Here is a 22,270-nt window from a genome sequence, read left to right on the forward strand (position 1 = left end):
TCTGTGTACCGCATATGTTCAACTCGTTCGTTGCTTTAACGTGCGGTGGTACAAATGGAAGTACCCACACATATTCCAACTAGCTAGCTTTTATCTAGTTGAAAAGTGAAACATGTAAGTACGGAAAAGACATCCAGCAAAAAGTATATGCATCTGATGGACATCAGGCATCAGCTGGCTGGCTGCATACCAAATAATAGCCAATCAGAGTTGAGTTTAACTGGGTAAGCTGTGAATGGTCCTGGTGCATAAGGACAAAAAAAGTGTCAATGGAAGCCAGTTTTTGGATTTGGCTTCACACCAATCACATCAAAAGCAACATGTCGTTGACAGAACTTAAATGGTTGCATCTCGTTGTGTCGTCCTCTGATGGCTAGMTAGCTAAAATGGGCCCTTTCTTAAATGATCCATGGATGGATGTAATGGATGGATGGATCCATGGATGGATGTAAATGTAATGGAGATAGGGATTTGGACATGTGGTTTTACTTAATTCTCCATACTGGCCAATGATTATAACGGTGATTCTGATCCAACCATAAATGCATACATTGTGCCTCCTGAGAGGATGGAAGTTCAATATGTAGCTAGAAGCATGTCCTGTACCGAATGACCGAGTCATAGACTGTTTGTCAACATGAAAGAGAGGAGGATGGCATTGGCATTTCTCTACAAGTAGGGCGAGTCAACATGTTTTTTCTACACGCACGCACACACACACACACACACACACACACACACACACACACACACACACACACAGAGAGAGAGAAATCAGAACAATGGACAGCCACATCATATTTAGCTTACGTTTACTCTACTAAATAGTTTTTGGTATCTTTTAGTTGTCACTGTATTAGACATAGGTGATTTGATAATGTTGAAATGGTGCTGGAATAGTGGATGCAGCTCCTGTTTTCTTTGTGACTTGCGGTAACTCTCTGTGGTTCTAAATCAATAGTTGTTTAGTAGTCCGAAAATGCCGGAAACATTAACTTGCTTGACCATGCTGTAGGTCATGTAACTGTTTGTTTCCTGCTATATGCTTTGTGGACTTCACCGGACAGAGGTTGCTCTCTGGTTTTATGATGAAACAAAGGTGTGGTTGTTGTCTTGGCGTTAGGGCTATATATCACGGTGGCAAGACGTATGAACCGAACTGGGCAATTATCACAACACAGGTTATAGTATGGCTTTTTGTTTCTGGCTTGGCTTCCACAGGGATTTTACCCATGTACCACTACTGCTGGGGGGTGATTTTACAGGAGCTTTTCAAGCAAACTCGGGATCTCGTCCACGGACACGTACATCGCTTCTGCCCTCAACAAGATAACCTACTACAAAATCTAGGCAGAGCTCAATCAAACTCGAAATGACATACAATAATTATTTATAAACGATTTCTAAATGATATGAATGATATTTGGTACCATAGAGTGACTTTCAAAGCCACTGGAATTGTTTGCTGTGAAATACACGCTCTGTCCACTGGGGGTCAGTAGATATGGCTACACCATATAGTCCTGGGCCCGTAGCCGCGAAGCATCTGAGTAGGAGTGCTGATATAGGATCTGTCCATATAATCTGATTCATTCTAGTCTAAATGCTAAAACTGATCATAGCTCAGTACTCCTACTCTGAGATGCTTTGTGGATACGGGTGCTGGCTACACGTTTAGCACCATAGTCAAACTATCTTGACAGGAAGATGAGACATTTTTGGGCAGCAGAGCATTATTYAGCCTTTGAAATCTGAGTAATGAAACTATGGTTACCAAATTTTGAAAAGCAGACCAGGATGACTAGTTACTGAATGAGGATGAATTGCACTTTCTTTTTATAGAAAATAAATACAACTAAGGGATTCTTGGAAGACAGGACAATCTCTCCTTTTTCCCATATTTTTTTTATATTAACAACATTTGAAATATACACTGAGTACACCAAACATTAAGAGCACCTGCTTTCTACATGACAGACCAGGTGAAAGCTATGATCCCTTATTGATGTCACTTGTTAAATCCACTTTAATGAAATCAAATTGTATTTGTCACATGCGCCGAGAACAACAGGTGAAACGCTTACTTACAAGCCCTTAACCAACAATGCAGTTTTGATGAAAATAAAAAAATATATATATATTATATATTTTTTAAGCATTTAAACAATTGAAACATGGATTGTGTATGTCTGCCATTTAGAGGGTGAATGGGCATGACAAAAGATTTGTGCCTTTGAACAGGGTATGGTAGTTCTGGTTTGTGTCAAAAACTGCAACGCTGCTGGGTTCCTGTGGAATGCTTTCGACACCTTGTAGTTTCCAGAGTTTCCAATTTGGCATGTTTTTCTAGATTCAGAACATAAAACAACATTTAGAAAGCAAACATCCCTTGGATCTAACACAGCGAATATGTCAATATGTTGCAGAACAGTGATTACATTTTTTTTCACAATATGGACAAAAAGATTAAGGGGGTTAGCCATCAGTGACAGAGTTGACAAGCCAGTGCCGGAGTTTACAGCAAATACTAAAAACAGACATACTTTTGCCTCTAAAAATACAAGTTCAATACAAACATTTAGTAAAATATAGAAAATTATTATTTTGAAAACCCCAAWTAAAAATTAAACCATTCCAGCAGTTCTTTCAGCACTCTGACAGAGTTGACGATACACAAAAATCTGACAGAGTTGATGTTTTTACGGCGTTGAAAAAAAAGTAAATTGTCTTTTTCATTCAAGTGATACACAAAGTAACAATTTGTTTTTCCTCAGTTGCTTTGACTCTARAATCGAATAAAAATTAACGGTAACCAAATTAATCAATTAACCAAAATGAATATCCTATCAGGCAGATGGAGTTGACCGTTTATGKTTGTGACAAAGGTGATTTCAATATTGTTTGATTTAAATCTATCAAAAGTAGAGAACTTTCCAGACCATGAGTGGTTTTGTTGCACTACATGTAATGAGGACATGAACAAGGGGTCCTTATGGTGTRATCAAACCATGTACGTAAGTCAGACAGTGATTCTATGACAGTTTCGTGATGCAGCTGGCAAGCTGATGAGTATCAACRTGTGAAATAAATCCGTGCTAACAGTCACACAGGAAGTGGTGCTATTGTGTGTCAGCGTGCCAAACTCCCTTGCCGCTGAGGGCACAAACAGCGACTTTCTAGAAAACACTGGAGCAACTGTCTGCTTATACACACATCACAGAGATTCACAGCAGCTTCCTGGCCAATTTAAAGACCGGGGACTAAGGGGGTTTACCAAGGGACTTTTCTCAATTCTAACTCAAAATCAGTGTCAACTGTAAAGTGTTTTTCTTCAGAAATTTGAAGTGAGGTCCTGTTTATGGGAAATAGGGTGCATTGACTGGCTCTTTGATTTTGAAAGACTTTTGGTCACATGGTCATGGTGATTTATGTTGTGTTTCCCAGTTAAACATACTGTATGTTCTAACATGAGCTAGCGAGTTAACATAATTATGGTTCTGACCCTCTGACTGGACTCCTGCCAAAACCACCTCCCTGGACCACCTCCCTCTGTAGAACATGTCCCTGGACAACCTGGTCTCAGAGCATTTTGTATTATTCTGTACGTAAATCCGGGAAAATCCATTTAGTATGCTATAAGTTTTTCTTATGGTACAGTATGTATTAATTTGTGGATGTCTATCACCCATTTTGTATGATATGTGACAAATATTTTTATTTATGTTACAAAATGTTACACATTTTCTAAAAGTACAATATTTTACTAATTTTCATAGCATTAAATATTACGAATTCTAGCTAGGTGGCTAACGTTAGCTAGGCTAGGATTAAGGTATTAKGGTTAGGGGAARGGTTAGCTAAAGGGGTGAGGGCTTAAATTAATAAAATGATGGACAARGGGACACATGAATGCAGCATCAGAGCTCTCATTCAATTCCATTCATTCTTTATTCGATTCATACTTCATTGCCAATCGACAAAGGTTGATAGGGAAATGGATAGGAACTCACATCATTCACCAGTGACAGTGAGGCAATAACCAGTTGGCTGTTGGCTGTCATTCCAGTTTCCCCATCCASTTATTTGGCTTCTCCGCTCTCTACATGTCTAGCTCAACTAGGCCCCCGCCTCCCACGTTAGGAGCCCCGCCAAGTCTGTGGCTCTCTGGCAGAGCTTGCGGCAGGGGTGAAGAAACAGGAGAAAATAAACATGTAGTTTGAGATTAAATTGTCACTTCTGAGCTATCAGCAAATGTCTTGCATCATTCAATATAATTGACAAATTAAATAGGTACCTGTTCCTTTAAAACCACCCTTAGGTTAAAAACATTATTTTAGAATATATCTTTCAGGTATCTGCAAAGAGCATGTCTTTCACATAGACTTCCTATACTTACACAGATAAGAGAACATTTTGGAAACCACAAGGACAACAGGCATCTATAGTCTCTTACAGGGACGGACTGGGACCAGAAATCGGCCTGGGCATTTCTTACACACCAGCCTATTATTCTTTTTTTGCTTCAGACCTCTACACCGGCCCATTGTTTTCCTCAAGGCTCACATTATTGGCCAAATAATGATAATTCTGTGCAAAACAAAAACAAACAACTTTAGACAGGACCAATGGGCTAAAGATGGTCCAGCCATCTGGCATTTGCCCAAACAGTCCTATGGCCAGTCTGAGGATATGGGTAATTTAATTACTAGGTAAATTACAGATGTCACACCAGCAAAACCACAATAACTGTTTTTCTCAATATCAATATCTATGCATAACTGTGCCGTGTCATTCTTCTTAGGAAGAGTACCACTCAATTTGCCAATTCAATCTTAGATTAAGAGCTAACGTCATTGATGACTAATAACACTGATGCATACTCTGATTCTCTGTGCAGTGACAGAGGTGGTGATGAGAGTGAGACCAAAGAGGAAGTCGTCACTGGTGAGTCCCTGTAACCAATATCATTTGACCAGACCGAGCCAATGTGTTGGTAGACCAATGATAAAGTACCATGTGGTTTAGGGTTATCGTCTGTTGTCATGAATCACTATGAAAGCGAATCAGTCTCAAGCACTCCGATTGTCAGGTTTTCGCTTAGTATCACCATCAACCACATATTGTTATGTACGTAGGCCTATTACTAATCAGCAATTCTAATGAATAAGGCTTGATGTCATCTCATAAGGGGTTGCTGGGACTCACAATGCTTTCTCTCTGCAGAAGCCCACTCTGAGACCACCACTAACACGTCTGATGCGGATTCTGAGTCCTAGAGGTCAGACGTCAGAGTTCGGACCTAAGCAGCACAGCATGGTGACCCTATATAACAAATACACTCTGCTTCATCATATAGAATTTCATTGTGGTCATTATTGTGTTCTGGTGAATAGCAAGATGTCTGTTAGAATGTCCATAGTGCATGCAGAATGTAGATATGGTGTTTCCTTCTGTGTGATTTGAATAGTGTATGCAAGAAGCCCAATATCATTTGGTGACTGGCTTTGTCATATTTAAGTGTCAGTGTGTGTGTGTGTGTGTGTGTGTGTGTGTGTGGATGGATGGGTGCATGTGTTTTCAAGCATTACTTGTGTTTAACAGAGAAGTCTGTCCTGTGGTTGCACAGGTGTTCGCAGCTACCAGGCAGGTTACAGCTCCAGTAACACTGCTTTGCCGTGTGTCAGTTGGAACTGATGTCACCACCAGCACCTCTCTTGCCTGTCACTTTATTCAAGAGTTTGTTTTCATAGGCACCCTGAAGCATCCTTAGCCCAGCTTACGGCCATGGCTGTTTCACTTTTGCCTCTTTGTGGTCCAAACCGAGAAACGCAACCTGAAAGAGGAGACTGGTAGCTACTTTCAACCGCCAGCATCTCACCCCCGGGTCCTATGAGAAACCTGAGACAGAAACTGCTACATCAAGTTGGGTAGTGAAACTTTTATGAGGATTTCACACCGGTCTGCACTGTGCTCTTGTTTTACCCAGTGCCCAAATATGTGTTGAAACACAGGAGGTTAGAAAGTACTCTTCCTTACACCTACTCACAGGAAACAAACAGACGTTAATGAACTTCCCTCTTCCTTTTATGTTTCTATCATAACAGTCACTTTGGCTTTGGAAACTCAAAAGATGATAACACATATTTATTGATGTTTATTGATTGATTGATTTTCACCAAAGAAAACAAGTGATAGACAGCCATACAGATRAAAACAATGCAATCAAAAAGCAGTATGCAGGTGTGGTTGGAAGCCTTTAAATGAAAACCACACATGGCAAACACACACGGTATCAACAATATCAAGTTGTCAAACTCTTGACTCTTGACTGTTGCTGTAACCTGGAACACAGCCTGATAAAAACATAACATCTTTAAATGAATGAAATCAAAACTATCATGACTGCCTCTTCGTTTTGATGTGTCCGTAAATAAGTCCTAGAATGCCCGGAACCTTTTGACCTTTTGATGTTTTTGCGGTGTACTGTACATGTGATTTACCGTGCCCACATTGCAAAGCAGCATTTTGTCCCTTTAAGTTCCCCTTGCCTTTCATATCTGCTCATAGTAGCTGCACTTCCTTTTCTATGGCGTCTGCTTCTTTCTCGCAATTGTAAACAAGGGTGGATATGCTTAGATGTAGTTCAATCGGGGACAGACTAACTGAATGAGTAACAGAGACGGTGTAATATGAACATTTATTAAAATAGTTTTGGGAATAGCCTCGTCTCCGAGGAATAATTGTCGGAGCCAGATGATAGGATGGCAGGTAGCCAGCCCTATGGGGGGCAACTGGCATCGAGACCCCAATGCTGGGAGAAAGGAGGTGGATGGGTGGGGAGGTGGATGAGTGTCAAACTGTTGCTGAAAAACAGCAAGTGAGAGAACATGGGTAAGTTGACATAGAAACACATCTCAAGATTTCCGCCCTATGGCTGAGAGAGTGGGAGGTGATCATAGGTGAAACAGCAAGCGTGAGGAATGTACATACTTGTGCTATGCTATAAGGCTATAAGGTAAATAGGTGAATGACATTCCGCATGTGGCAAATAGAAAAGAGAAGGCGAGATATGAAGCCATGATGATAATGTTTGTAAACGCTAACATATACAGGTAACTGCCAAAATAATGGAAATGCTTGAATAAATTAGTGATACAAAGTACAGTGGGAAGAACAAGTATGTGAAACCTTTGGAATTACCTGGATTTCTGTATAAATTGGTCATCAAATTTGATCTGGTCTTCATTTAAGTCACAACAATAGACTGTCTCCTCCCCTTCATCTACACTGATTGTACATACTAGGCGGTGTCAGAGGAAGGCCTGAAAAATTGTCAAAGATTCCAGTCACCCTAGTCATAGACTGTTYTCTCTGCTACTGCACGGCAAGCGGTACCGGAGCGCCAAGTCTAGGTCCAAATGGCTCCTTAACAGCTTCTACCCCCAAGCCATAAGACTGCTGAACAATTAATCAAATGGCCACCTGGACTATTTCCATTGCCACTTTTCTCTGTTAATTATCTATGCACAGTCACTTTACCCCTACCGACATGTACAAATTACCTCGACTAACCTGTACCCCAAACACATTGACTCGGTACCAGTACCCCCTCATTATTGTTATTTTATTGTGTTACTTTTTATAATTTTTGGACTTTAGTTTATTTAGTAAATATTTTCTTAACTCTATTTTCTTAACTGCATTGCTGGTCAGTAAGCATTTCACTGTAATACCTGTYGTATTCGGGCAGATGTGACACATTTGATTTGATTTGATTGAAGTGGATTTAACAAGTGACATCAATAAGGGATCATAGCTTTCACCTCGATTCACCTGGTCAGAGCAGGTGTTAATGTTTTGTACACTTAGAGTATCATACTTACTGGATTAAGCTAAAGAAGCAAGCCATTCAGTCYGATTTACTGATTGAACTTACGTTATCAGCTACATCACTTTCATTTAGGCAACATCCGGGCATTTGACCCATGCCAGTAGACTAATTGTCAGCCCACAATGAACTTCCCCTCACCATCTCACAACACTGGTGTTGTCTTRCTACCAAGTTTATCCATTTCATGCACCACTAAGTGCTTCACTTGAGCATACTGTGTCGTGAAAAATGGGCCGTGACATGAAAAGGGTTTTTAAGAGGGATGAGGGAGAATTGTTACAGCTGCATAAGACAGGTGGTGCGAGATCCAATGAAGAGCAGATATGCCTAATAAAGCCTGCATTCAATTCTATGAGTAACTTCATATAAGGTGTCTCATAGAACAAATGCAAGTACTACTAGCTGAGTATACCACAGGTTCCCTAAAAAGAGAGACAGTTTCTCAGTTGAATGCATACAAAGTTGATTTGAATTTTACACTGGTATTCTGTATGTTTGGGGAAAAAAACAGAAACGAATGGCACAGGCAAAGCGATCTATCGACATGTGACATTGTGGTTAAGACGTAAAATCATAAAAGCTGGTGACGATGAGACAGGTAGCAGTATTCATCAAGGGCTARAGGCGTCTACTCAGAGGAAGAGACACAGCATTGAAGTCTCATCACTGACTGGGTAAGTGCATGTGACGTTGTCTTTGTCATCTTGCTAGTGAGTTTTGTTTCAGAAGTAGAGATTTTCTTTCATAATAGTGGATAGTATTATTTTGTTAACATTTTTGTTAGGTTGAAATTGTTTTAATTGTGGATCAAAGGTGATAAATTATTAAGTGTATATGTAGTAATAACTTTATTTTCACATCTATTAGGTTATTTGTGGGTTAAATTAAATCATTTTTTACATTTTACTTATTCTGACAGGTAAAATGGAGTGGCCATTATTCACTGCACTCCCAACTGATGAAACTGTAAGTATTATTTCAATCTAAATGCTTGTATTGACAATTAAAAAACAATACCATAAAATTAATTAGAGAGCAGAATCAAACATCAGAGAATGAATTCAATCCAAACATGTTGATTGTAGCCTAAAGTATCTACTGTTTGTCTTTTGAACTCCCATACATAGACCACATAAAGTTTCACATCAACATTAATGTGGTCGGTGAGAAAAACTCTTGTTAATATTTTCGACTTCACTTTAAGTACCCAAAGTACCCAAGATTCAGATCAGATTTTAGATCAGTTTTCTGGAGGGTTGCTTATCATGTTTGTAACAGTGTTTTTGTGGTCTGTTTTTGTGAGAATGTATGACTGTGGACGAGTATGTGTCTGTGTGTGTATGTTATTACAGTACACACATACTGTACCTAGATGCTTTTAGTTATTATTTTCCCATGATACATAAACATTAATTTAATTATATATTCTTTTCAATGTTCAGTTGATCAGATTCAGTGATACTTTAAGAAAAAGATCAATGAAGCTTGGAGTTTGTGAATTTAATGCTTGCTTGCCTTTAAGCTAAACACATACACACAAACTTCGCCACAGTAAAGGCTAAAACATCAGTCTAAAAATGTCCATGTGGTGTGCATGCTGTCACCGCTTCCCCCAATTTAATCGCCGTCCTACATCTGTGTGTGTTGGTGTCGACAATGAGTGCTGTGTCGTTGACGTGCATCATGAACCTGAGCCCCTCTTGTAGCCCCTGTGGAACGTTATCCCGCCATCTCTCAGCCCCTCCATCTCTCAGCCCCTCCATCTCATACAGGAGGAAGTGGTGTAGTGGTGAGGTTTCTCCTGTAGAGACAGTGAGACACATCACCTGCATCTAAGAGCAGCCAGAGTAGCATCTGGTTTAGATAGAGTGTCACTACCACCAGATCTTGGTGTCACCCTGCTGTGCTCCACTGAATCCACACTGTTATGAAACTCTGTCGTGTAGGCAGATGGTTTGGGGGAACAGACAGGCAGTCAACCACCGTAGACAGGAAGTGATGAAAAAAAATAGGATAATAATAGTTAAATTCAAATAATAGTTCAATTAAAAGTAGGCTAAATTGAAATCTGTCTGTCTTTAAACCGTTATCAAAGACACAGTGACAAAATAAATGATTAGGGACACCTGTTACACAAATTCAGAGTAAAAGTCTCCCATTAAAGAATGCTTGTTTGTATTACAGCTTTCTGGAGATTACACAGACGACTATGGGACCTTCACTGAGACCCCAGGGGGGCTATGTGACAAGAGCTGGGTGAGGGAGTTTCGGGGTCTCTACGAACCCCCGCTGTTCTGGCTCATCTTCGTCTTGGGCGCTGTGGGCAACCTGATGGTGGTCTTCATCTTTACCACGGTGCGCCACCGCCTCAAGACCATGACGGACGTCTACCTACTCAACCTGGCTGTGGCCGACCTTCTCTTCCTGGGCACGCTGCCTTTCTGGGCCGCCGACGCCACCAAGGGCTGGATGTTCGGCCTGAGCCTCTGTAAGCTCCTCTCGGCCATCTACAAGATCAACTTCTTCAGCAGCATGCTGCTGCTCACATGTATCAGCGTGGACCGCTATGTGGCTATCGTCCAGGTTACCAAGGCCCACAACCAGAAGAACAAGAGGCTGTCTGTCAGCAAGCTGACCTGCCTAGCTGTCTGGATCATCTCAGGTCTCCTGGCACTGCCTGAGTTAATCTTCGCCCAAGTCAAGCCTGACCGTAGGGGGAATTCCTTCTGTGTCTTGGTCTACCCAAACAACCTCTTCAATCGCACCAAGATCCTGGTGCTCGTTCTGCAGATCTGTGTGGGTTTTTGCCTGCCGCTGCTGGTCATGGTGCTGTGCTACTCTGTCATCATCCGCACCCTGCTGCAGGCCAAGAGCTTCGAGAAGCACAAGGCACTCAGGGTCATCTTCGCTGTGGTGGCTGTGTTTGTCCTCTCCCAGCTCCCGTACAATGGGCTACTGGTGGTCGACGCCATGCAGGCTGCCGACACCACCATCACGGACTGTGCTGTATTGGAACATTTCGATGTCGCTGGTCAAATTGCCAAGAGTCTGGCATACACCCACGCCTGCATTAACCCCTTCCTGTATGTGTTCATTGGCGTTCGCTTCCAGAAGGATCTGCTGAGGCTGCTGAAGCTGTGCACCTGCGGCCTGAGCCAAGGAGGTGTCAGTAAGCTGCAGGCCGTCCCCAAACGCCCTTCTGTCATGTCTGACACTGAGACTACCTGTGCCCTCGCCTTGTAATCGTGCCCACTGAAGCCACACACACACATTCAACATCACCTCAGATCACATAATTTCATTGGTAAACACCTCATCATTCCACACCTTTCTTCTTCCATGATATCATATGCTGCTAGAGGACACTCCCACCTGTTGCATCCTGAGTACATTGGTATTTTACCAGTATAGAAAGGAATTGTTGTTTACATTTAACTCGTCAAGAAACATTTAACTCGTCAAGAATCAAGAAACATGCAATACATGAAAAGCATACCATTCTCTAAGACATTGTATTAAAGTGTAAATTATTGTATATATACTGAACAAAAAATAAACGCAACATTCAACAATATCAACGATTTTGCTGGGCCCTAATCTATGGATTTCACATCCTCCTATGTAGCAGTGGCCCTGGTCTTACCATGACTGTTTTAATATGATCTCTACTTGCAGACTTAGTGCTGGTCTAGAGTGTAAAATCCTCCTTTTTTATGTATTTTTTATAATTGTTTAACAAATTTGAATAACATTTACAAAACCCAATTTCTCAGAATGCCTCATCTTRGGCTTTAACATCACAACTTTTTTTCCCAGAGTACAATGAGGTCACATGAGTAAGTGTGAAGCCTTTTAAGGTAGCAAGATTAGAATAAACAGCAAGAACAAAGTCTTAATGAAGGAACGCAATGCAATGCTTTGAGCCACAAGAGCAGCATTCACTTAAGGTCATCTACTTTGTGTGAGAAATTAGCATGCTGTGGCTTGTTGCATTCACAACACTTTCACTATGACTGCAGCCTAAGACTATTCTTAGGTGGCTCTTCAAACATCATTGACTCTATGTTGGTTTGGGAATGACTTGAAAGTGTCCCATTAAGACTGGTATGTGAAAAGTTTGCACTTATTCACCTCTGAACACCGTTGACTCGGTACCTTTGGTTCAGACAGGGTGAAAGTAGCATGCCGTGAAATTTGACGATTGAGAATTTAATCGTGATCCCACTGAAATACAAAAATAAGCCTTGTCTGCTGTTTTGTTGAGTTGCAGTCTGATTACCTAAATTCAGGTTGTGAGCAGATGAAGTGTAGTATGAAATCGAATTGCAATTTTAGTATCATTTACACATTACACTAGTTTCAGATTTGAATCACCGTTGGTAGCATTGAAACACTTGTCTTTGACGATGTCACCAGCCTACATTACATCAGTACATAGAGTTGAAGTCGGAAGTTTACATGCACTTAGGTTGGAGTCATTAAAACTCGTTTTTTAACCACTCCACAAATTTCTTGTTACCAAACTATAGTTTTGGCAAGTCGGTTAGGACATCTACTTTGTGCATGACACAAGTAACTTTTACAACAATTGTTTACAGACAGATTATTTCACTTATAATTCACTTTATCACAATTTTCAGTGGTTCAGAAGTTTACATACACTAAATTGACTGTGCCTTTTAACAGCTTGGAAAATTCCAGAAAATGATATCATGGCTTTAGAAGCTTCTGATAGTCTAATTGACATCATTTGAGTCAATTGGAGGTGTACCTGTGGATGTWTTTCAAGGCCTACCTTCAAACTCAGCCCCTCTTTGCTTGACATCATGGGAAAATCAAAAGAAATCAGCCAAGACCTCAGAAAAAAAATTGTACACCTCCACAAGCCTGGTTCATCCTTGGGAGCAATTTCCAAATGCCTGAAGGTACCACGTACATCTGTACAAACAATAATACACAAGTATAAACACCATGGGACCACACAGCTGTCAAAGCGCTCAGGAAGGAAATGCGTTCTGTCTCCTAGAGATGAAYGTATTTTGGTGCGAAAAGTGCAAATCAATCCCAGAACAACAGCAAAAGAACTTGTGAAGATGCTGGACGAAACAGGTACAAAGTATTTATATCCACAGTAAAACGAGTCCTATATCGACATAACCTGAAAGACCGCTCAGCAAGGATGAAGCCACTGCTCCAAAACCGCCATAAAAAAGCCAGACTACGGTTTGCAACTGCACATGGGGACAAAGATCGTACGTTTTGGAAAAATGTCCTCTGGTCTGATGAAACAAAAATAGAACCGTTTGGMCATAATGACCATCGTTATGTTTGGAGGAAAAAGGGGGAGTCTTGCAAGCCGAAGAACATCATCCCAACCGTGAAGCACAGGGGTGGCAGCATCATGTTGTGGGGGTGCTTTGCTGCAGGAGGGATTGGTGCACTTCACAAAATAGATGGCATCATAAGGGAGGAAAATGATGTGGGTATATTGAAGCAACATCTAAAGACATCAGTCAGGAAGTTAAAGCTTGGTCGCAAATGGGTCTTCCAAATGGAAAAGGACCCCAAGCATACTTCCAAAGTTGTGGCAAAATGGCTTAAGGACAACAAAGTCAAGGTTGGGGTGGCCATCACAAAGCCCTGACCTCAATCCTATAGAAAGTTTGTGGGCAGAACTGACAAAGCTTGTGCGAGCAAGGAGGCCTAAAAACCTGACTCAGTTACACCAGCTCGGGCAGGAGGAATGGGCCAAAATTCACCCAACTTATTGTGGGAAGCTTGTGGAAGGCTACCCAAAACGTTTGACCCAAGTTAAACAATTTAAAGGCAGTGCAACCAAATACTAATTGAGTGTATGTAAACTTCTGACCCACTGGGAATGTGATGAAAGAAATAAAAGCTGAAATAAATCATTCTCTCTACTATTATTCTGACATTTCACATTCTTAAAATAAAGTGGTGATCCTAACTGACCTAAGACAGGTTTTTTTTACTGGGATTAAATGTCAGGAATTGTGAAAAACTGAGTTTAAATGTATTTGCCTAAGGTGTATGTAAACTTCAGACTTGGTGTGCCTTAATACTTGTTATCGAGCCAATATTCTCCACCCAACAGGTCCTGCCAACATCTCAACCCTAACCAGCCACAAGCAGAATAGACACAGATATCCCATCTGATCCAGTGCTAGGTAGACATGGGAGTGTTTTTCTATATTTGGCCATGCTACAAAAACCATGGGAACATCAAAGACCTGTAATGGTGGCCAGTTACTGGTAAGGCCCTCTTATCTCTTCACTCCGGAGTGCAACTGGAGACCGTGAAGCAGGGTGAGCCATACTGTAGGCTGTCTGCCCGTTGCATCATCTCAGTTCCATAACTCCCCCTCAGATGCACTCAACCTGCTGCTATCAAAGCATTTGTCTTAAATCAGGCTGAATAGCAAGTAAACTGAGATTGACTGAAGTTGGGGTTGGCATGGGTGCACGCCATAGAGTTCCATCCTACTGGTTACACACTGGTTGAATCAACATTGTTTCAACGTAATTTGTCAACATTGAGACGTGGTATCATCGTGGAAAATACATTTGATTTGAAAAATGTAATCAACCAGTACTGTTTTCATTTAATTTCAACCAGTGGTGTAAACATAGACATTAGGGTAAAACTTCTACTTAAATACATTGACTTAACCTGACTGACAGGTTGTTGCATCAATCTCATTTCAACATAATCATCAGAACTATGTATATGTTGAAATTGTGTTCATCATACCATGTCAAGTTGTACTGCAAAGAGGGTTTCTCCATTAGATATAAAAGTTGTATTGGATCTATGAAATTCTACAAAGTGTGATTTTGTGAGAAGAAATGTTTTATTGTGTGCTCACTTGAGAATGTGTTCTATTAGAAACTCACTAAAGATACCCTAAAAGAAAATGACTCAAGTAAAAGTGAAAGTCACCCAGTAAAATACTACTTGAGTAAAAGTCTAAAAGTATTTGGTTTTAAATGTACTTAAGTGTCAAAAGTAAAAGCATAAATCCTTGAGAATTCCTTACATTAAGCAAACCAGATGACACGATGTTCTTGTTTTTTTAATCTACGCATAGCCAGGTGCACAGTTCATCACTCAGATTAAATTTGCAAACAAAGCATTTGTGTTTAGTGAGTCCACCAGATCAGAGTCAGTAGGGATGACCAGGGATGTTCTCTTGATAAGTGTGTGATTTAGACAATTTTCCTGTGCTGCTAAGCATTCAAAATGTAATGAGTACTTTTGGGTGTCTGAAAATGAAAGGAGTAAAACGTACATTATTTTCTTTAGGAATGTAGTGGAGTAAAAGTAAAAGTTGTCAAAAATATAAATAGTAAAATATAGTACAGGAACCCCAGAAAACGACTTAAGTAGCACTTTAAACCACTGGCCCAGAGTCACTGTACCTGTGCAATGCAGGTGGGACCACAGATGCACCGCTTTCATTTGTCTCTTTTGTTGTGTCTGCCCATCTCACAACAGGAAGCCATCAGTCATGTCAACAACAGGCTCCACTAAAGCTCCCTGTTCTACTGCAACACTACAGACAGCTAGGCCTCCACAGGGAACCCAGCCAAATGACTAACCTCCATCAGAAAAAAAAACTTTCTCTCAGTTTGTCCTCTGCTTTCTCTAAAGTGACTTATTTCATTTTATTTTACTGTCATGTGGCCATTTTATTACCATGTGGGTATCAAAGCATCCTTCACTCATGCTGCCAAACATACCCTTGTAAAACTGACCATCCTACCGATCTTCGACTTGGGTGGTCATTTACTTAATAGCCTCCAACACTACTCAACAAATTGGATGCAGTCTATCACAGTGCCATCCATTTTATCACCAAAGCCCCATATACTACCCACCATTGCGACCTGTACGCTCTCGTTGTCTGGCCCTCACTTCATACTCGTTGCCAAACCCACTGGCTCCAGGTCATCTACAAGTCTCTGCTAGGTAAAGCCCCGTCTTATCTCAGCTCACTGGTCACCATAGCAGCACCCACCCGTAGCACGCGCTCCAGCGGGTATATCTCACTGGTCACCCCCAAAGCCAATTCTTCCCTTGGCCGCCTCTCCTTCCAGTTCTCTGCTGCAAATGACTGGAATGAACTGCAAAAATCACTAAAGCTGGAGACTCTTACCTCCCTCACTAGCTTTAAGCATCAGCTGTCAGAGCAGCTCACAGATCACTGCACCTGTACATAGCTCATCTGTAAATAGCCCATCCAACTACCTCATCCCCATACTGTATTTATGTATTTATTTATCTTGCTCCTTTGCACCCCAGTATATACCCCAGTATATCTACTTGCACATTCATCTTCTGCACATTCTACCATTCCAGTGTTTAATTGCTATATTGTAACTACTTATTGCCTTATTTGTTTTACCATGGCCTATTTATTGCCTTATCTCTCTTATCCTACCTCATTTGCACATGCTGTATATATATTTTTCTACTGTATTATTGACTGTATGTTTGTTTATTCCATGTGTAACTCTGTGTTGTTGTATGTGTCGAACTGCTTTGCTTTATCTTGGCCAGGTCGCAGTTGCAAATGAGAACTTGTTCTCAACTAGCCTACCCGGTTAAATAAAGGTGAAATAAAAGAAATAAAAAGATCTTGAGATGTGACCTTGAAATGGTCATAAGTTACCTTACCTTGTTACATGGCATCCCTTGAGAGGGCAAGAATGAGATGTATGTTAGGGGAAGTGCAATATTATCATAAGGAGATGCATAATTGGAATATGGAAGAGGAATGGAGGGAAAAAGAGAGGCAGATGAGGTTTTAAAAGGAGAGAGGGAGGAAGAGGGGGAGCTTGAATCGGTTGAAGATGGCAGAAAAAAGGGAGATGGTTTGTCGGAGAAGAATTGTAGAAAGTGTAAGCAGAGTGAGCCGTTCGCCGGATTGAAGACAGGAGGAGAAATGGAAGTGAATGAGGCCGAATTATCAGAGGTGGCAGGTGTGGTGAGGTTCTTGGAGCCTGAGACTTGCACTGATGGTCAGGATAAAGATGTGATGGAAGGGGTGACATTTTTGGAGAAAGTAGACCCCTGCTGATCCATTTGTGTTTTCAGGATGGGTGAAAACGGAGCTGGTTACTGTGGAATCGGTGAAGATAACCCAAAGTTGTCTTGTGATAGTTGTTTGTGTTTCTGCTGGTCAGAGGGAGCAGGTGCTCCACGCCAAACAAATGGGGACAAGAGCTGTGACTTGTTTTGCTCTCAAGAAAGGGGCGCCATTGAAAGGAGTGATTACTTGGGTAGCGGTAAATGTGAACCAACTGAAGAGGAAGATTCCCGGTGTTTGGGATGCTCGTTGATTGGTGCGACGCAGACAGGGTGGCGCGATTGGTGAAACAGAAGTCATTGTCTGTTCTTTTGAGTTTTGATGTTGTGTCTTTGTCCGACAAAGTGATGTTAGAATATTTCAGTTATCCCATACAAGCTTTTGTGCCAAATACATTATGTTGTTACAGATGTCAAGCTCATGGGCATGTTTGTTAGCAGTGTGTAGAAGGGAGGTTGCTAGGTGTGAGACAAAGGAATGTATAGTATTGGGGAAAGAAGCGGTATGTGTTAATTGTAGGGCTGCCCATGGGGCTGGGGATCAGAAATGTCCGGTGCGAGAGAGGCAAGTTGAGCTTACCATGGTTACAGTTTGGACACACCTACTCATTCAAGGGTTTTTCTTTATTTTTACTATTTTCTATATTGTAGAATAATACTACTGCAGAGTGAAGAAAAAGCAGCCAACAAGTGCTCAGCATTGTGAGAACTCCTTCAAGACTGTTGGAGAAGCATTCCATGTCAAGGGTGTGCAAAGCTGTCGTCAAGGCAAAGGGTGGATACTTTGAAGAATCTCAAATATAAAATAGATTTAGATTTGTTTAACACTTTTTTGGTTACTAGATGATTCCATATGTGTTATTTCATAGTTTTGATGTATTCCCTATTATTCTGCAATGATAGTAAAAATAAAGAAAAACCCTTGAATGAGTAGGATTGTCCAAACTTTTGACTGGTACTATATGCTTCAGTAAAATTGGCTTTTTAATGTTCATAGCAATGGTTATCAACTGTACCGCATGGATGGAATGTAAGTCGCACAAAATGGATGTTGTTGTGACAGCTGCAGAGAAGCATTTGGGTGTACAATATTTGACGTCAGAAGAGTTACAGGGTGGGTAAAAGTATGTTATCATTCATTTAAATCTATTTAATTTGAGGACTTTCTTTGTTTGGTAGATTATATTCCTGTGTTTGTTAATGACGTGCTTTCCTAGCCATGTTTGAAATATTAGCACATGTTCATTTATCCTTTCTATAGACCTTGATGTGTTTAGTCATTTGTGCTTTTGTGTTTTTCATGCCTTGTTTCATCTTCAGTAATGGTCAAGTGAGAAAGATGGTCCTAGTTTTCTGATAGACAAGACACTAAACTGCAAAGCTGTCACAACCACACCGACATCCCTTTCAATATTTTTCTCGTAATAATTAAAGTTCACAAGTAATTTGCTTCACTAATGTTCTACTACTACTTATTGTTCACTTGAATTCTTCACGCCAGAACTTTGAGGAGAACGTCACAACATTAGGAGAACATGAGGGCCTCTATTCGTAACAAACATTTGAGAACTGTCATTCTGTGTGAAAGGAGAGGACTGTATCTGCCACATAGAGAATGATAGATGCCTCTAGTGGACAAAAGGCTGTGGGCAGCACTGTTGAGGGCGGGACTTTCAACTTTATTGGCTGATCCCTCCTGGTGACACTGTAGGAGTCATGTCCAACCGGGTCATCAGGAGGGATCAGCCAATTGTGAAGAAGAAAATGGACTACTTCAAAATGCTGTCACAGACGCTATAATGGCACAGAAAGATGAGTCCTCTATCTATCTCTATGAGCTGGCACAAGCTGGAATAACAAGCGTTGCTAAGGATACCTCTGACTTTAGTCTGTGGTGTGAATATTATTGGTGAATTAGCGCCATCTAATGGCAATGAAAAGAACTGCCTGAGACCCTTTGGTCAAGCTGATTTGAGAAATGCTTATCTTACATTCAGTGCAAGACAGTCAGCGACGAACAAACTTTGCCAAAAGACAGGTTGATTGATCTAACATTATATTCAGCTCTCTTTACTCTGTATAATGTTATGACAATTAACACAGGGAAGAAGAAGAGCGTGTAAAACTGATCCAGAAGGAATGTGTGGGAGAACTCACAACTGGAACAGCACCTGTGACCCAAGACATCCCATCCATCTTTCCTCTCCCAGGGATTTAGGTGTGTGTGTGTGTGTGTGTGTGTGTGTGTGTGTGTGTGTGTGTGTGTGTGTGTGTGTGGTGTGGGTGTGTGTCGTAGATTGTATAAGAACAACAGTGGGTGTGGTATGTGAATGGGTGCACAGGCATGTGTGTGTAGGTGCCTGTGCGCACATGTGCAAATGTTTACAAGAGAGCGAGAGAGAAAGGCCTCTGAGTTATGGGTCGTGATGGGTTGACCCATTGACCTGGCTGCATTCGGGCACCAGAGAGTATTTTGTACTGTGGGACCATGGATGGCGTATGTATCAACACTGACACAATGGCCTGCGACACACTTTAAATTATGACAAATGCACTGTGTTGCAAAAGTTTGGTATTGTCTTAAAGGTTCATTTGAACAAAAGGTTGATCTGTGAGTTCAAGCTATCTAGAATGTAATATAACACTTTTATTAAAGGCAAATAAAAGCTTAAAAGATCTCCATAACACACAACACTCTCTTTTTAGAAACCGTAACAGCACGCGGACCTCCTCTGCAATCGCACCCTAAACAGTGATCCTATTATACTACTCCATCTCTCCATCAGTTAATATTTCACTTCAGCCTCCCAGGCCCACAGAATGAGAGATGTTTCCATTGCATGTCCGTCATTTCCAGGCCTGTGTGCTACTTGTATGGTGATAAGCGTGTGACTGACTAGAAGTGTCATTTGTCACTGTCCACCTCTGAGGGACAGCCACAGATTGACGACGGTGATGATGGGAAGAGCCCTCTGTGTTCAGGCACAGGCGCCACCGTACTCCAAACACTGAGCCACAACACACAGCAGTAGGGCTAAGGGGAAAATACACAGGTAGGCACACACGCATGGACACAGACACGCATACACACAGACACAATCACACACGTCACATTTCAGAGCATGTCATTTTATGAAAATGTGTTTAGTGTACAAATCTGGCGACAATGCAGCATATTACACATACAGTAGGCAACACCATAGCGATATTAAGGTGATCCTTCCTTTTGATTTCATTCAAAAATAGTTTTGTGTTAAAATGTCTGTGCTTTTCCATTTGTAAAACTAGGTATTCTGTTTTTTTTTGCTTAGGGTCCTTACATCATTCTTGTGTTATGAAAGAAGAGCAACTCAAAGCACAAAATCATCTTTGAAAAGGAACAAAATTCCTTCGACCGCAAAACAATACATCAAAGTATCCCCCAACAACCAATTATCAATGCTCTTCCTCCTCCCCCAGCTAGAGAGCTCTCCAGGGAGTTTGACGTGCTCCCGGCTGGTTTGGCATGTCAGAAGGTTCCTCTTTATGGCCTGTCTGTCCCCCCTGCTGCTCTGAGTCTTCTGACCACATGTCGATGTCCTCAAGGTACACCGAAGATGTCATGAGAAAGTGTGCAGTGTAGTTGAGAAACTGAGAAGAAACACCCAGGCCTTATTTTACTCCACTTAATTGTACAATCATTTCCCCCTGCATTTGTGATTCCACCATTCCCTGGACATCCTCAGAGTAAGTAGGTCTTCTCCTTTCTAATCCCGGCCCTCCCCTTTGCGCCTCGTCTTCCAAAACGTGAGACAGTTAAACACGAGACAGACTAACACTGTAACCAAGAGTTTTTTTTTAAAGGAGAGCGGGGGAATCGCTGTTGCCTCTACAGCTGTACCAGAGGAACAAAACAAAAGTGCTGTACCTGTAGGATTATAATGGGAGTGGATAGCTTTGATGTGGGCCAGAAAGAGAGAGTAGTTTGATGAAATATTGATGTTTCTCTTTTTTTTTTAACTGTGTCCTGTGGGATCTCTGTTTGCTTTCAGGATGTGTGAAGTGTGTGTAGTGGTCTGGTCCACATTGCTGCTGCTGTTACTGGAGGAGAATGGACTGGGCTATCAGTTGAAGGAGTCTTATTGGTCCTAATGGTCCTTAATGTGGATGGAAGGCCCCCTTGACGAGGTGGAAAGGTTGGTCGGGATCAAAAGGAGAGAGGTCTTTTCGCTGTTCTTCTCCAATTAATCTTAGCCAGTAGATTTACAGTTTGTGGGTCTGACAACAAAAGACTTAAAATGGCTGGGATAAATGCTGTATTGTCAATTTCCTGTCAACATTCAGCCAGAAGGGTGTGAATCCTTATGTAGTGTGTATGAATACTCAATAGGAAGTGTGTAGAGTAGTGGAAGTATGTTCACTTGAACTTTGACTTTGACAACTTTGTCATCGTGGGGGGGTGCGTAGCGGGTAGCCTCGTGGTTAGAGCGTTGGGCCAGTAACTGAAAGGTTGCTAGATCGAATCCCCGAGCTGACAAGGTAAAAATATGTCATTCTGCCCCTGAACAATGCAGTTAATCCACTGTTCCTAGGCCGTCATTGTAAATAACAATTTGTTCTAAACTGACTTGCCTAGTTAAATATAGGTAAAATAAAATAAATAAAAATGTCAGAGTTGAAGAAACTCTCCCCAGCAAAGTGAAATAATACTTTTCTGACCCAATATTCAAATCCGTACTTACTTACTTAGCCTAATATCAGGGAGCGTGTAACACGATTTCCAATAGTGGCTCCAAAAGTTTGATTTGAGTTTGTAGGAAAGTGACCCACATTATTCCAGCAACAAAGAGGATGTCCACGCATGGAGAATAATTATGAATATTGATAATCGCCTTGAGAGCTTTTGTCTGAAAGCTAAGAGACAGCAACACACGCTCCAACAGGCCCAAAGAAAGAAGAGAGGGTAAAAAACTAGTGAGATTAAACACTGGCTCTCACACGCTCACGTTCGTACACATACAGAGATACCCAGCACACATAATGACTTCTGCTGAGGAGAGCTGCGATTATTTAAACTTAAAGGAGAGGAGAGAGGGAAGGAGGGAGAGAAAGGGGGAGAAAGGAAGACGGACTACTTCAGAGGAGCCAGGGGCAGGAGATAGGGCTGGGAAAGGTCTCGCGTTTAAGTGGAATTAACATGCTTTTCCATTGGAGTCCATTAGATAATCATATTCATGCCACACAAGGCTCCAAACCCCCTCACTTTTATTATTCCCTTTTAATCCGCCCTG

The 22,270-nt window shown here is 41.3% G+C and overlaps 1 protein-coding gene across 1 annotated transcript; it reads left to right on the plus strand.

Annotated features, from left to right (window-relative positions):
* Positions 1–8,503: 8,503 nt before the first annotated feature.
* LOC111973185 (C-C chemokine receptor type 9-like) lies at positions 8,504–11,465 on the plus strand. Its single transcript, XM_024000458.2, has 3 exons — positions 8,504–8,565; positions 8,811–8,857; positions 10,076–11,465. The coding sequence occupies exons 2-3, from the start codon at positions 8,816–8,818 to the stop codon at positions 11,132–11,134; spliced, it is 1,101 nt and encodes a 366-aa protein (XP_023856226.1). The 5' UTR covers positions 8,504–8,565; positions 8,811–8,815; the 3' UTR covers positions 11,135–11,465.
* Positions 11,466–22,270: the final 10,805 nt, after the last annotated feature.

This window comes from Salvelinus sp. IW2-2015, linkage group LG14, assembly GCF_002910315.2.
Source record: "Salvelinus sp. IW2-2015 linkage group LG14, ASM291031v2, whole genome shotgun sequence".
Classification (NCBI taxonomy): domain Eukaryota; kingdom Metazoa; phylum Chordata; class Actinopteri; order Salmoniformes; family Salmonidae; genus Salvelinus; species Salvelinus sp. IW2-2015.

What these genes read in the sequence shown, in the direction of transcription:
- LOC111973185 (XM_024000458.2), top strand. Translation starts at nt 8,816, where the DNA reads ATGGAGTGGCCATTATTCACTGCACTCCCAACTGATGAAACT. An exon ending in CACTCCCAACTGATGAAACT is followed by an intron (nt 8,858 to 10,075) that starts GTAAGTATTATT and finishes TTTGTATTACAG; the next exon opens with CTTTCTGGAGATTACACAGA.